The 16164-nt window shown below is 25.6% G+C and overlaps 1 protein-coding gene across 2 annotated transcripts; it reads left to right on the top strand.

Moving 5' to 3' along the window:
- Nucleotides 1-433: 433 nt before the first annotated feature.
- On the top strand, nucleotides 434-12515 carry LOC114129185 (bestrophin-1-like). 2 transcript variants are annotated; one of them, XR_007603176.1, is made up of 11 exons: nucleotides 434-585; nucleotides 843-953; nucleotides 1029-1200; nucleotides 3346-3714; nucleotides 6972-7097; nucleotides 7154-7261; nucleotides 8634-8846; nucleotides 9925-10030; nucleotides 11280-11425; nucleotides 11510-11615; nucleotides 11841-12515. XR_007603176.1 is itself a non-coding variant. In XM_050197377.1 (10 exons), the coding sequence occupies exons 1-10, from the start codon at nucleotides 515-517 to the stop codon at nucleotides 11552-11554; spliced, it is 1467 nt and encodes a 488-aa protein (XP_050053334.1). In that variant the 5' UTR covers nucleotides 434-514; the 3' UTR covers nucleotides 11555-11695. The 2 variants fall into 2 exon arrangements, 1 of the variants encoding a protein (XP_050053334.1); XM_050197377.1 differs by lacking the exon at nucleotides 11841-12515 and having other exon boundaries at nucleotides 11510-11695.
- Nucleotides 12516-16164: the final 3649 nt, after the last annotated feature.

A 16164-nucleotide genomic window follows, 5' to 3' on the forward strand; every position in this document is an offset into this window, starting at 1 on the left:
ATTATTCGTTTATAGTCCATAATCGACACAGAGCGAACACTTGACCATATTGTGCATTAATGGATAATCAGACCTGAGATGGGTAATTTTCGCATTATTGATTTTCGTAGGCATTTTTCTATTTTCCCCATGTACATATCTCTATTCATAACGCTTAATATTGTAAAACCTTTTAAATATGCATTTGTTTTAATGTCAGCGATTTAAATTCCACTTTTATATACACAACAAATTCCATTACATATCAATGTAATACAAAGCAGTTCCTTAATCAAGTACAGAATGTGGTAAAATATTACCTTGATCCAGTGTTTAATTTGAGCAGATAGGATTCCACCAAACAATTACTGAAATTAATTCATCGGAACGTTACTGTTGTAATGGAAACGTTTAAGCATAGTTACGCGCGGTGAAATACAAAACAATAACAAAAAATACATAAACTGTTTTTCTACACACTCGGAAAAAGGTCTCATCTCAAAAACTTTTCAAATTTATTTTGGATGTTTGCAAAATGACCATCACGTACACCGACCAGGTCGCCACGTGCCGTGGTCTGGGATGTTTTTGGAAATTACTTTTTCGGTAATTTCATTTTGTATTATCTGTGTATCGGGACGAAGTTGGTAAACTTCAATATCGTCACAATACTTTTACCTGAACTTGTGCGTCACAATTAATCGGAAATAACAAAACTGTTACCTATTAAAAAAGATCTATTCCACAGTTATCTATTCAATTGTTAAACTTTAATATTTATTTAATATATAATAATTTTTTACACGTACATTCTACCACCTGTATACTAAGTTTTATACAATACTCGTATGTTTTCATTTCAGTTGGAAAGGCAGCATTTACAAACTGCTGTGGCCCAATCTGATATTGTTCACAGTATGTTATTTTACGTTGAGTTTTACATACAGAATAGTGCTAACAAATTCACAGAGAGAGTAAAAAACAACTATATAATATTTACTTTATTGTTATTACATCATCTCAATCTTTATTTTTAAAACATGATTTAGTCTTTTTGAAAAAATATCATTGCACTGTCAAATGTACACCAGTCTAATCCCTGTGTCGTTTGTATTGGGATTTTACGTTGCAGTTGTCGTTGGACGATGGTGGAATCAATATTTAAGCATACCTTATCCGGATTCATTGGCTTTGTACGTCAGTACGTTAATCATTAGGCAAGTATGTATCTATGTGATTAGCTGACACTACACCTTAATTATGTTATTGTGTATATCTAAAATAATACGATAACTCGTCTACAAACATCGAAAAAAATATACATTATACCTATATCTAACATAGGTACTCATACATTAAATTTTACAACGCTAAAAAAACTTTATTTTTTGCTTTTTGAGATATAGGAATATTTCTAAAATATTATGATTATAAACTTCAATTTTATGTTACAAATAATCATTACCTATAATTTGAATGTATTATGTAGATTCATTGATGGCTATTTACACTACAATTTATTAATAATATCTTAATTAAATCATAATTATAATTATTATAAGCTTATTACACAATTATTCTGAATTTTTAATCAAAATAAATATTTAACTCAATAATAATTTATTTTGCTAATCAACTTTAAATGCATTAGGTATTTGGGAGTATATTAAATATATTAAATACAATTTGATTGATTTATTTAAAACTTAATGAATGTTTATACTTATTTTATGTTTAAGAGCCAACATTGCATAACCACCGCATATATATTTTTTTTTTATTATTATAAAAATAGAGAATTTACAATTTGTAACACATGTACAATAAGCAAATAGGATATAATATGATGTGGAGAATATTTACATGATCAGAATATAGAATGAGAATAGAGGCTGTCTAGTTACAGAACCCTGATGTAATATTATGGTTGAGGATTTAATAAATCCCTGCACCAGCGTCTTTTTAACCGACAAGGGAGATTTTCTGGCAATTTAGCTCCGCCTTTAATAGCTATAAGTGGATTGGTTTGAGTGGCTATTTTGGGGTGAAACTTTTTGTTGAAGACAACTGTGTTAATGGTTTCAATGTTAAGATCATTGCGTGGAGTGAATTATTAAAAACATACCAAAGTACAGAAGTTAGTGAATAGAGAGCAATTGATTGAAGGACTTGAATTATTTTTATTTGAGATACTCTGAAGCAACCCCATATCTGTATTTTGTAAGCCCAAATAGACCTTAACATTAGTTTGTAAATAATTATTTTATTGTTGTGAGAAAAATTTAACTTAAGAATACGTTGTAGTCTCCAACTTGAAGAAGGTATAGTCTACTGTTAAGTTTTTTCCTTATAAATTTTTAATAAGGGTCCGAGGTCCAGGTGAGAATTTTGTCTAAAATTAGATTAAAAATATTTAATTTGGATTTTGATTGAAATTGTTGTCCCTCAAAGTAAAAGACAAGTGAGATTTGCAGTATAAAACTAAAAAAAAAACATAAAACCATTTCATTAAAATACATTATGAATGACACATTTCAAAAATTTTAATTACTTGTATGACATGTGACATCATTAAATAATGGAACTGTATTATATATAAACGAGGATTAAATGCTCGCAATGCACTGATGATGACAACATGTATACCACAATAATAGTAAAATGCTTAATATGAAAAAAACTATCAAACAGTTTATGTAGGTACTGAGCTTCTAAGAAATTATATTTTATTTAAATCCATAATAGTAGTATTGTAAAAATAAAAATAATACGGTTAATATTTTTTGAACTTGTGAATAAATAGTTTTAAATGTATACAAAACAACCTACTTATTTATATTTGTGCAACTATATAAGTATTTGTCACGACTAGTCTCACAGTTTTTATATTTCACAAATTATTTGTAGAAAAAAAATTGTTATTTTCAAAATTATTAATTTAACCAAATCTTTGGATATTATATTATAATTTATATACATGTATTATTATTATAAATGCATACATTATTTTCTATTAATAAACATAAAAAAACAAAAATAATTATAATATAATAAACATTTTCTAATTGATTCAATAAAATATATTAATGATGTGTCAGTACCTAGTAATAATCAAATCATATTTTAAAAGTAAAATAGATTATAAAACAATTATAAATGTTTTTTATAACTCGGTCGTATTTTTTGAAAGATTTATGTGATAAAAAAGCAATACTATTTAGTATTTAATTAACCTTAGCTGGTTAGATTATATTATTGCACTTTATATTAATGTAATCTATATACGATATAAATATAAATATATAATAATAATAATAATAATATTCTATAAAATATTTGAGGAAACTACTAATGTAATAATAATAGAACGATCGATCTCGGCTAATAAGAAGGACAATAATGAGATATGCCAACTTGTCTATACTTATGACGTTGACAATGATATGTCCAGCAGTGAAAAAGAGATTTTCGACAATGGATCATTTGGTGGAGTCAGGATTCTTAATGCCAGACGAAAAGGCACTACTCGAGTCAATGAACAGCAAAACTAGTCATCCGAATTATTGGATGCCACTAGTATGGGCCGCTACAATCGTGTCACAGGCCAAAACCGAGGGATATATCACGAATGAATTTTCAATAATAACATTAATTGATGAGATAAACAAGATAAAATCAAATTGTGCTGGCTTGCTAAGCTACGATTGGATAAGTGTGCCACTTGTTTACACGCAAGTAATAATAATAGAATACATTTATAACTGACTCATGGCGTATATTTGAGGGCTTGGGGATTTTAAATTCCAAAAACTCTTCAAAGTACACCCGAATCAAGTCCTCATCAAGTAAATAGGTGTTAAATAAATATATAGTTATTAACAATTTTGAAATTAATTTCTAGTCAGTAATTTAGAGAAGTCAAAATTGAAAATTCCTAATAGTTTTCGTGGACGCTTGACATTTTTTTTAAAACCCTTGTATTTGTCAACATCACGTAAATTAGCTAATTTATTTATAGTAAAAATTATAAGTAAGGTTTAAAAATATAATTGAAGGTTCATCATAAGTATTTCATATTGGGACAAAAACTCTAAAAAAATTATTAATACTAGTGACAAAGATAATTACTCGAAAAGTAACGAATTTAGTTATTTTATTGTAATTAAAAACTATTATTCGTGGCTACTTGACATTTTTTAAATATTTTATTTTATAAATACAATGACATTTTTAAATGCAATATTTTTAGCAAATAGTATTAATTGATTAATCAATTAAATTTCAAGTATTATTTTTACTTACTTTCAAATTCATTGACAGTTAGCTATGCATAATGATTTGTTGAAAGAATATAGATTTCAATGTTTTAAGTGATCCACCTATTTTTTTTTTTTTTTTTGAAAAGTCTAATCTGAAATTTTCTTTAAACGACTGTTCTCGTGAACGTCTTACAATAAAAGCTTATAATTGTTCACATAAACGTTTAATATACGACGAAAATTGTTCATGATTATTCATTTCACGATTTTACTTAGGTAAATAAAATTAGTGTAGATATCTCACTACACTCTACTCAACCCATTTTAAATTATATTATGATATTATTATAAATTATTAAATTAAAATGTATTTATACGAATACCTAGGTACAGGCTACATTATATTATATCTTATCAAACATCATAAAGTTAAACAAAAATGGAATATTACTAAAAACGTTAAACCTTATACATAAATTTTATTTTCTACTGAAATACAATCTATACTTCAAAGTGTTAATTTGCGTTCTATAAAAAAATTGTATTTTTTAGTTAATTTATATACAATTTTATTAAGTTAATTAATATAAAATATATATAATCACGTATTTTTTCACATTTTAACTACACTACCACGATTGCATGATACTAAACAAAATAAATCTTATTTATCTTGAATGTTTTTCCCGGATAATTATTATACTTTAAATGTGTTATTCATAAACTTCTTATTAACTGATACAATTTTTAAAAATAAAACATTTTAAATAGATAATAATATTAAGTTGAAGTGACTATAGTAATCATAAATGATAATTATGCTACTTGCTAGTTGCTACTATAAGAAGATATTTTAAAATAACAACTACTCAACAAATTATAACTAGGTAATATCAAATGAATATAAAAAAAAAAATAATGACTGTTTAACGAATAATTTATAAACATTAATTAGGTAGGTGATTTCACTTTGAAGAATTTCATCAGTTAAGCAAACTATATAGTATTAACATCATATATTTTACCAAATATAAAAATATGAATTTCAGACTTATCTACTAATTCTATAATACCACATAAGTATACCTAAATAAATTACCATACACCTCAAAAAGATATACATTTGATGAAATCAAATGAAAATTAAGGACCTAGTTTGAAATCACTATAATATTATTGTTTTTACTATTCATTGGCAATTTTTTTTTTTTAATATCTATATAATATAATAGACAACAGTAAGTTGTCTATAACAGCTATTCTATCTATAGCCTAAACAATATAAAATTATTTTAAATGAAATATCTTTACAAAAAAAATATCTAAAAATCAGGCCATAGGTAAAATGCAAATAGAAAAACAATCTAAATTTAATATGATGCAAAATGGATAAGGAAATGAGGAATTTCCTACAAGTTTTAAATTTATTTAGCTTTGGTTTGATATAAATCATTATTATTGATACCGTATTGTATAACGTTCTCGTATTAGATTGCATTTCAAAGATGGAAAGCGTCACTATGGCAACACTTTTGTCTTTTGACTGTTGTATTAATTATATTTTCAGTTGAAAAGAGACGACAGGGTAATTAAATAAATATGTTGTTAGCTGCAATAGTTAGATCGAATCCGAAGAATCGGAATTTTATACATGAACTGTAACTATAAAAAAAAAATAATAAGATTTATCGAAAATATTTGTGTTAAAACTTTATACCGACATCCGGTAAATAATTTATGCGACGCGTAGATATAATTTTGAAAACAACGAGCTATGGTTTACGTATACTCTACCATAAAACTACAAAATGAAACACGTACCTCATAAAGCAGTATATTTTGTACACAAAAGAACATTAAAATAAATTTTATATTTAAATTGAAATACGATGTTTTGTTGTTATTATTTTTTTTTTAATCCATAAACAGAATGAATATAGTGTTAGATAAATTTATCTGACTTCAATCAATTGATAAAAAATATTCCATGTTACTACGCATAATATTCCAATTTATATTTCAAGTATTATATGTTTATTTATATTGTACAATATTATCATTGATTCACATGTGTTTTATATTGTTCTTACTATTGTTCTACTATAAATATATAGAACATATTATATTCTTGCTGGTAATAACAGTTCAATACAATATTTGATTTCCGTACAGAATTATAGTTTTTCTCTGGCGACTCTGGAAACTTAATACGCTTTATAAACGTATAGATACAAACTGTATTATATTAGGTACATAATACATTTATAATATTTATACCTACAGACAATTATATTTTATACGTATAATTATGGCATTGTAAAAACATAGACAATTTTACTTCTTAAAACACCTAATTATTAGTTTTAAGTGTTAAATTGTATTTACACTTTACGCAATTGAATAAAACATAATATAATATATTGTAGTACACCTAACTACTTATACCTACCTAATATATTTAGACTGTCTAGTATCTATATAATCTATTTTAATTTAAATCTTAAATAACATTATAACGTATTGTAAATTATTATAATAATAATAATAATACCATAACAATACTACTTTAATATATATGTAATTACTGACGAGTAATAAACCTAGGAAAACGTTTGTCAGAGGAATGTAGAGCTTAGCTAAATAGTAATTAAATAGTACTAAATTATACTTCACAAGTGTCAAATAGTTGATACTATCTCCAAAATCGATATAAAAATACAACTTATTTTTCAGGTAACGACATTAGCAGTTTATGTTTACTTTGTTGCATCATTAATGGGAAATCAGTATCTGGATCCACGCAAAGGGTATCCGACACATCCAATTGATTTAGTCATTCCAATATTCACGTTTTTTCAAGTATGTAAATAGAGTAGTAAGCTTTTTCAGAATTATTATACATAAATAATTTTTAGTTTTTCTTCTACATGGGCTGGTTAATGGTAGCAGAAACTTTAGTGAACCCGTTTGGTGATGATGACGACGACTTTGATGTGAACTGGCTCATCGATAGAAACTTACAGGTGAACAAAATATACAATAGTTAATTATTTATCACTACAATTTAGGAACTCGATGTAAGTGGTGTATATATCATTAAGTTTTAAAACCTATGATTTGAACTTTTAGATTCTAAAATCAATTAAAAATATACCTCTATATCTAACAATGATTTTTTATACATACTTTTGGATGAAAAAAATACTTCAAAACGTTGAAGTATCTCTCTATTTGATATTTCTATTGATACTTTTAAGAATACATTTTCAATTGTTTCATGAGTTTCGTTAAGTGTAAATGAAAATACGGCATGCCGTTGAAAATATAAACGAAATATCAACTACCTAACTTAATTTTAACTTAATACCCTCTCACAAAAGTAAGTGTCGAATAGCTTCTCCTAGTTATTAAAAATATTTAATAATAACTAAATAATTTGTCTGAAAATATTATACGTTTTATAAAATATTTAATGAAAAATATTCATTTAAATAATATAAAATATGAAATATTATTTAAACTTAATAAATTATTCAAAATATATTGTGATTGTATGACATTATCTTGTTTTAAACTATATTAATTTAGAAACTGAATTATATTATCTAAAATGAAAAATTTTAAATGTTCGTTATACCTATTATGTTTAATGAATCTAACATTATATAGTTTATATTTAAAACAAAATACTTGTGAATATATAGGTTGATAGTGTTGATACGATATAATAAAAAAAAAAAAAAACAGTTTATTTTGTTGAATTAATCAATTATTTGATAATAATTATTCAAAATAAATACAAAATATTAAAATTGTAAAAAAATAAATAAGTGATACTATTATATTATGTGAATGCTGTTATTATTATTATACTTTCATACAAAATATAGTTAGTATTTCAAAAATCACAGTTTCAAAATCTTTATAAAATGTCATTTATGTAACATAAATAAAAAAGTTTTAGTCGACTTCTGTGCCATCATTTTTCATCGCATCAAACTCCAAAACAACTAGAAAGAAAAAAATAGTTTATTTGATCAGAATAAGGATTAAAGTTCAGTCATATAACAACTATCGGTTCAACGAGTTCTACATTTCTAAGATATATCAATAATTATTTTAACTCTATATTATACAATTCATATTTTTTTTTTAATATTAAACGTATCAGTGTGTACAATTTTTTTTTTTAAACCCTTTTCTAAAAAAACTAAAAAAAATATTTTTAAATAATAGGTAACATCATCGTAGTATATAATAATATGGAAAAGGCTATAATCTATATAATATAGGTAATTTTCATACATTTACCAAATTAAATAGGTACTTGTCATACTTTGTTTAATATTTTAGGTAATTTAGCAAATTGTAAAACAAATTTTTATATGCGTTTAGGTATCGTATATAATTGTTGACGAAATGCATCAAGAGTATCCAATGATGATAAAAGATCAATATTGGAATGAAATATTCCCATCAAAATTACCGTACACAGAAGAGACTAAACACCTTCAGATAACTCCGTTTTTAGGATCGGCTCAAGCAATTGAAGCACAAACAGATTATAATGAAAAAAAACCTACAGTTACCAGCTGCGATAAAAAAATGGTAAATTTTATGTGCTACACATTTCTAATACTAAAATGATATATACATAAACTGTAAGAATATTATAGCCAGGTTTTATATTATATTTTATATTTAATAATATATTTCATGTACATAATTTATAACATAAATATAGCAGTACTTAGGTAGTGTACCTACTAATGTTTTGGTCGTGATAACAAAATTTTAAAATTTGTATGATAATTAAATATTTCTAAAATGTATTATTATGCAAATATTAATGTTTCTTTTATTCGTGAATAAAAACAAAAAATACAAATAATTATAATTGTAAGCAATTCGTACAAAAATACAAATCTTAACCATTACACTATAATTTCCTATGTAGATTTCTATTTATTTCAAATTCTCCACATTATTATATTAATAAATTAGCTTAATAACCTGCGTTCAAACGATTTAGGTTAGAACCTAAAAAACAAATTTAGAATAAAATAACATTGATGATACACTAATCCTTCACAGAATTCATAAGGAAATCGATTAGTTTAATAATCATCCAAATCAACTTTTTAACTCGGAAAAATTGCCTCAGTGCAGGCCCGTAGCCAGACCAAATTTTCAGGTGAGGCAAAGCAAACTTGTGGGGAGGGTATTATATATAAAAACAATGTCTTTCTAATATTTTTAAGGGAGGTCTGCCTTAGTGTATATAGGTTTAAACGTAAACAATGTTATACATACATAGGTACATATCATAATTCATGAGTCATGACTTTAGATGTTTAAACAATTTATTTCCAAAATATTTAGTACTTATTCTTCAATTAATTATTATATATAGTATATATATAATTTGTATAGGTTATAAAGTAAAGTATCCCTAAACACTGAGATTCTGTGCTATACCTATTTAAATGTATTATATTATGCTATCATTTATAACACAACACGCTTACACGCTTGTAACCATTAAATTTACGATTTTCAATTCTTGCTATATTCAACAAAGCACAATAAAACATTATTTGTAACGGGATAATTTATTTCAATAGAAGGCAATAAAATCATATTTATAAACATTGTAATTATACATATTTTATACATTACTGTTCAGGAAACAAAACAAAAACCAAAAATCTTGACTGAAGTATCCAATATGATGGCCATGGAATATCATAAAAACGCTTACAGACATGATGATTATTACAATAATTTTTCAAGTGAGTAGCAAGTTCAAAGTTTTAATACTTCAAACGACAAACGTTTTTTTTATGAGTAAAGGAAACGCTAAAATAATCACAAAGTTCTGAGTTGAAGTGCTGTAATTATAAAATCATCGTGACTTAACGTAGGTACCTATAAATTGTCCTTATAACTCTTCCTGAATCCCTTTATTTTGTGTACCCATGCTACAATTTTGTAAAATTATAAATTAATAAATAGATAGATACATGTATAGCTATTTTATCCAAATGAATACTACAAAAAAGGGCAAAAATCATAATATATAATTATGTATTTATGTGTGTTGATAAATTATAAATAAATGGGTTTCTACTATAGAAAATAAACATACATTAGGTATATTTTAAAACAACTAATTTAATTATTTGGCCACTTTGGTAATTGCTGTACCTATATTATAAGTATTAGGTGCATAAATACATTTTAAAGTATCTTTTATTAATACTTGTTATATTTTTATACCTAAGTACTTAATTCTATACTATACTACGATATTACTTTTTGGTAACGTATACTTATGATTCAACACTAAATCTATAGACAATAATTCAAAATAGAATATTAAAAATTATTTAAAAAAAAATCATTTGTATCGTATATAATTCAAAAAATTAAATACACCACCATAATTATTCTATAAAGCATCAATACTTTTTATAATTAAAAATAACCCAACAACTAGTATTGAACATGATTATAACACAAGACAATTATCAAATATAACCACGTTTAATGTATATAAACTAACTAGGTCCACTTACGTATATATAGGACTAAAAATACATAATATGCTAACACTAGATATCTAAAACAAATCAATCCTTATTTTAGTTTTAGTTTTAAGAAAATAAATAACTTATTTTCTGCAGATTGGTTAGGTTATAATATAAAACTTAAAATATTAACCTAACCTAACCTAACCTATCTACAATTGTATAATAGTTAAAATGTAAATAATTGTAGTAATATGGATGTATATAATAATTGTAATATTGTAAATTTCGAGCTCGTAGGTCCCACATGAACCTTTTCAGCTCATTATCTTTTCGAAGAAATAAACAACAAAAATAATAACGACATTAACTAAAATTGTAAAAATGCTAAGTTTTATGCGTAATAATATGTAAATAGTTCATTTAAATTAAATTAACGTTACCAAGATCACAAGTATGTAATTCTTAAAATTTGTTTTGTTTTAATTTCATATGATGGGTAACAAATCAGATACCATTGAAGAAATCAATAGGGAAAAACATGTAAATGATTTTGGGGAATCGTTAGTTTCATTAACGGAGTACAGTCGTTCACAACTATTACCAAGCACATCTACTCAACCTCAATATATTTCAAGGACTACGACATTTTCAGTGGTAAGTTGAGACATATTTTATTCTAATAAACATGTCTAATGTGCAAACATATTGAAATAACGTAAAAACTAATTATGCTTACAGAGTAGTTATAGTGGTGATGAGAGTGATCAAGAACATCAAATATAATTATTATGCGTATAATACCATACCACAGCAAGCACCTCAATTTCTGTATCAGTTATCTTAAGTAATATTTAGTATATTTATAAGTTCTGATGACAATTTTCTCAATTTTTTCATAATAAAATTAGTTACGACAGCATTCACGGCTTCTACTATAAAATAGTTATATTATTTAATTAGATACAATTTTTAATTTTAAAAATACTTTAGCTGGTAGTGTATGTTTAGTTTATTATATACATATTATGTACGAATATATAATTTTACAAAAACGTATTTCACTACACAGGTCAAAGGTAGAGCAACTGATGCAACCGCAGTGAAATAATGGTGAGACTCTTTCTGGACGTTTGTTGAAACGAAATTTATATTCTCATTCTAGGCTTCCTAGTTTTTACATCACTTCTTTTGCATCTAACAGTGAGTATTGATAACAATCAACTGAATCTAAATCTAAATTGATATTTTTATTTAAAATGGGTAATGGAATGACTTTATCTGTATTACTACATATTTTATATTTATTATTATTTAAACTCTAATCTTAACTAAAAATATACATACTAGGTATTAGATATAGTAAATTTTATAATGTTTATAAATTCAAAATAGTCAATTACCAAATAATTTATCAGAAAGTACTCCCAAAAATAGATATCCACAATTACAGTTTAAATGTAATACAAGTATTTCACAATAACTCTTTTACCACCACTGTCAAAAGCTTTGGCATAGCTAATATTAGAAATACTAATCTACTACTGTGGACTTGTTAACCCTATATAAAATATATAAAATAATTATTATTATTGCATGAGACCCACAGGTCACAAAACGTGAAAAATAAAAATATTTGTATGCACATTGATGCATACCTCCTATCTATGGATAGGAGGTATATTGAATATATTTTATTCAAATTGGTAAATCTGACATAATACAATATATAATTTATAAATATTTAATACCCATGTGTGACTATGTTTAATATACTTTCGCCTATAAATTTATAACCATAAATCATAATTCATAGTGTGATGCGTATAATATATTAGTTTGTACCCTGCAATTATCGGAATTTATAGGTAGATTAATGTACAATTATTATCAAAATTTCTATAAATCATTCTATTTTGACTTTATAAGATCTGTACCTATTAATACTTTTGATCATCTCTATACAAATTTAAAGATATTAAAAAATATTATGTACGAAGTATCTGAAGATTCATAATAAAGAAAATAATAATATAAGCATGTTTATTTTTCGTTAACTAATTTATGGATATTTCTGTTGTACAATTCTGTTATTATATAAATACGAAAAACGCATAATTGTATGCTAATATTATCATATATTTATGGTGTGATGTTAGACGCGTAATACGTAAGCATTATTGTTTTGTGTATGAACTTTTGAAAGCCTTTACAAGCCGTGGAGTAATGGATTGTAAGTTGTTGGAAATTCGTTACGCGAAAAGTTGTAATATTATTTTGACAATACTTCTTCAGTTCTTCAGTCTACATCCGTTTAAGTTTGGGTGTGTATAATATAGATGTATAGTGTATGTGTATTCGACTATGTGACATTCACCGGCTACCATCATCCCCTAAGTATATTGCAGTTTGTACTTATATATATATAACATTGTAAATTGTTGTTATAACTCCTAATTTTGAGAAAAAAAAGAGCAACATTGTATAAAAGTTTTACATTTAATTTTTTTTTTTTGGCGTTTTCAGTCTTACATTTTTTCATTTTTGTTTTCTTACCTATCTGCAATCACGGAATCAAAGAAAAGGTTTGTGCACAAACACTTTCTTCGAGTACTTGTATACATTTTGTTATTTATTTTTTAATTTTAGACATTAAAACTTATATTATACAGTATTAAATATAATATTTAATTATTATATTATTATTTAAATATTTCCTACCTATGGTTTAATATTTTTAAGTTAAGTTTTCATGATTTTGAGTTAACTATAGTTAAAAATAATATTGTTTTATTGAATATTTTGCACATTATAGATAAGTATATGCCTACATTCTATACTCTATGGCCTATGCAATTTTTTAATGATTCAACAAACCATTTTTGACAAGTGCTTATTATTATTTTTTACGCACTCAGTTAATTGGAATTTGATTTTATTTTTATGCAAATAGTTTTTAAAATAGTTTTTAAAAATATTAAAAAAATTATTTACTACATTATTTAAACTATTTGATAGTGGTTTAAGGTTTTAGTCTACTTTAATTTTCAATCGAAATATATTTTTTATTAAGCAAGTACCTAGTTGCAGTTGCTTTTTATCGTTTAAGTTTTTATTAACAAATAATTCATTTAGATAATAGTTAGTTTTTTTTCTTACATTTATAGCCTAAATATCCTGCAAAGTATGAAACAGAACAGTCCTCTAAACTCCAAAGTAATATCTGTATTCATATTTTCATTATTAAAAGAATCCTGATTATCTAATATAAAAGATAATGATAAATTAGAAATATACCATGCATTCGAATTTCGGTGTCAAATTAATAAGAAAACAATGTTAAACTATTAAAATTTATTTTATATTGAAATCTTACGGTGTTGAAATTATAGGATTTTCATCTCTTAATGTTTACCATTAAGGTTGGCTATATTATATATTTTAATTAAGTGCAGGGAGAAAAAATGTACAGGTTAGGTTATTATTAAGGTGTCTTATACCCATGAATTTATTTACCAAGTGTATATAAATACCATTGCTTAGTAACCACAAAATAAATATTAATATAACTAGGTACATTAAAAGTATCTACACATAATTAGATAAAAACTGCATGGATTGTGATATTTTCATACTAATATAAGTCACATATTTTACAGTTTTTACTTTTTATCCCCACTTGACCCCCCCCCCCCAAAAAAAAAAAATAAATAAGTGACTATGTGACCTGATAATGATCTGAAATGGCCTGCAAACATTTTGCCACCAATAATAAAAAAGTTGAAATTACTCCCCTGGTTACTCAATATTTGTTCATTTTATCCTTTAAATGAATATTATGATGAACACAAAGAAAAAATATTATTGTCTTTTGTAATTTTATAATATTTATAATCGTTCTGGCTGTTATAGATTTTTGTCTATTGTTAGGTTGTTAATTGATATTGTTTTAATTGTCCGCGTAAAACATTTAAAAAGATTGAGTTAATTTTCTTTTTTTTTTTTAATTTTTGTATGTATGTGAAATATTGCGGGGTTTCTTTTAAAAAATTGTATACATTACATGAACCAATTAATGCATACATGGATTACCTATATGGTTGTATAAAGTTTAATAGGTAATTGATTTAAGCAAAATGCAGTTTGTCTAATTATATTATTTTGTAGAGTAGGTACCTAGGTATACTAACATATTATTTGTACATTTATTGATAATGGTTGCTAGATACCTACCTATATAAAAACGCCCGGTATAGAAATTAACTGGTGTCTAGTGTACCTCATCGTTGAGTACGTATTAGTAAAGAGATATTATATAGGTACCTAACTTAAAAACTACACATGACTAAAAATCTTAATTACTAACGCAATTTGTTAAAATTAGTTTAAAAAATAATATAAAAAAAAATTATAATATCATGTTATAATAATATAACTTATACCTAATTTTTTTTTTTTTTTGAATCAGCAAGCTTTTTTTAGGAGGTAATTGTGGACATCCTTCCAGAATTATCGGAAACGACGAAATAGGTACTTTAACGACATTTTTAACAAAATAAATTACAGTAAAGATGAGTTTCCACTGGACCGTTCCCATGTACGTGCACGTTTATCGACACGCACGTACATACACGTCCTTCATGAAAAATACTCTGGTAAGCACGGTAACTGGTAAGCGCTCAAATTAGACCGTTAAAAAAGGCGGGTTTCCACTACATACGTGTACGTGCATAAAAATACTTTTCTGTGATTGGTTGGTATGCAATATACATGGTAAACTTTTGGTATACCAGAAAGTTTATACGTTCTTACCACACGTATAACCACGACACCATCAAGTTGGATCTAGTTCGACTATTTCCGTGTGTTTAACGGTCTCATTTGATCGATAGCAGCAGTAACTAATTTTAAAAATGTGTCATGTTATTTTAATATTAAATTACCTATATTGTTTTAAAGTTCATTAAAGTGTATTTACACTAAAGAGTCGAGCCAAATTATATTAAGTTAATTTACCGATAAAATTAAGCGCTTACCAGTTACCGTGCTTACCAGAGTATTTTTCATGAAGGACGTGTATGTACAATCTTACGCGTGTTGCTAAACGTGCAGGTACACGGGAACGGTCCAGTGGAAACCGACCTTTAAACACACGGAAATAGTTGAACTAGATCCAACTTCATGGTATCGTGGTCATACGTGTGGTAAGAAAGTATAAACTATCTGGTATACCAAAAGCTTACCATGTATACCAACCAATCACAGAAGAGTATTTTTATGCACGTACACGTACAGGTATGTATTGGAATTTGGAAACTCACCTTAATTAGTCCCTTCCCTATTTAAACACAAACATAGGACACAGGTGGTAATGGCAATTGGGTCAAAATACAGGT

The sequence above is a fragment of the Aphis gossypii genome, chromosome 1 (genome assembly GCF_020184175.1).
Source record: "Aphis gossypii isolate Hap1 chromosome 1, ASM2018417v2, whole genome shotgun sequence".
Taxonomy (NCBI): Eukaryota; Metazoa; Arthropoda; class Insecta; order Hemiptera; family Aphididae; genus Aphis; species Aphis gossypii.

What these genes read in the sequence shown, in the direction of transcription:
- LOC114129185 (XM_050197377.1), top strand. Translation starts at nt 515, where the DNA reads ATGACCATCACGTACACCGACCAGGTCGCCACGTGCCGTGGTCTGGGA. An exon ending in CTAACAAATTCACAGAGAGA is followed by an intron (nt 954 to 1,028) that starts GTAAAAAACAAC and finishes AACATGATTTAG; the next exon opens with TCTTTTTGAAAAAATATCAT. An exon ending in GTACGTTAATCATTAGGCAA is followed by an intron (nt 1,201 to 3,345) that starts GTATGTATCTAT and finishes TAATAATAATAG; the next exon opens with AACGATCGATCTCGGCTAAT.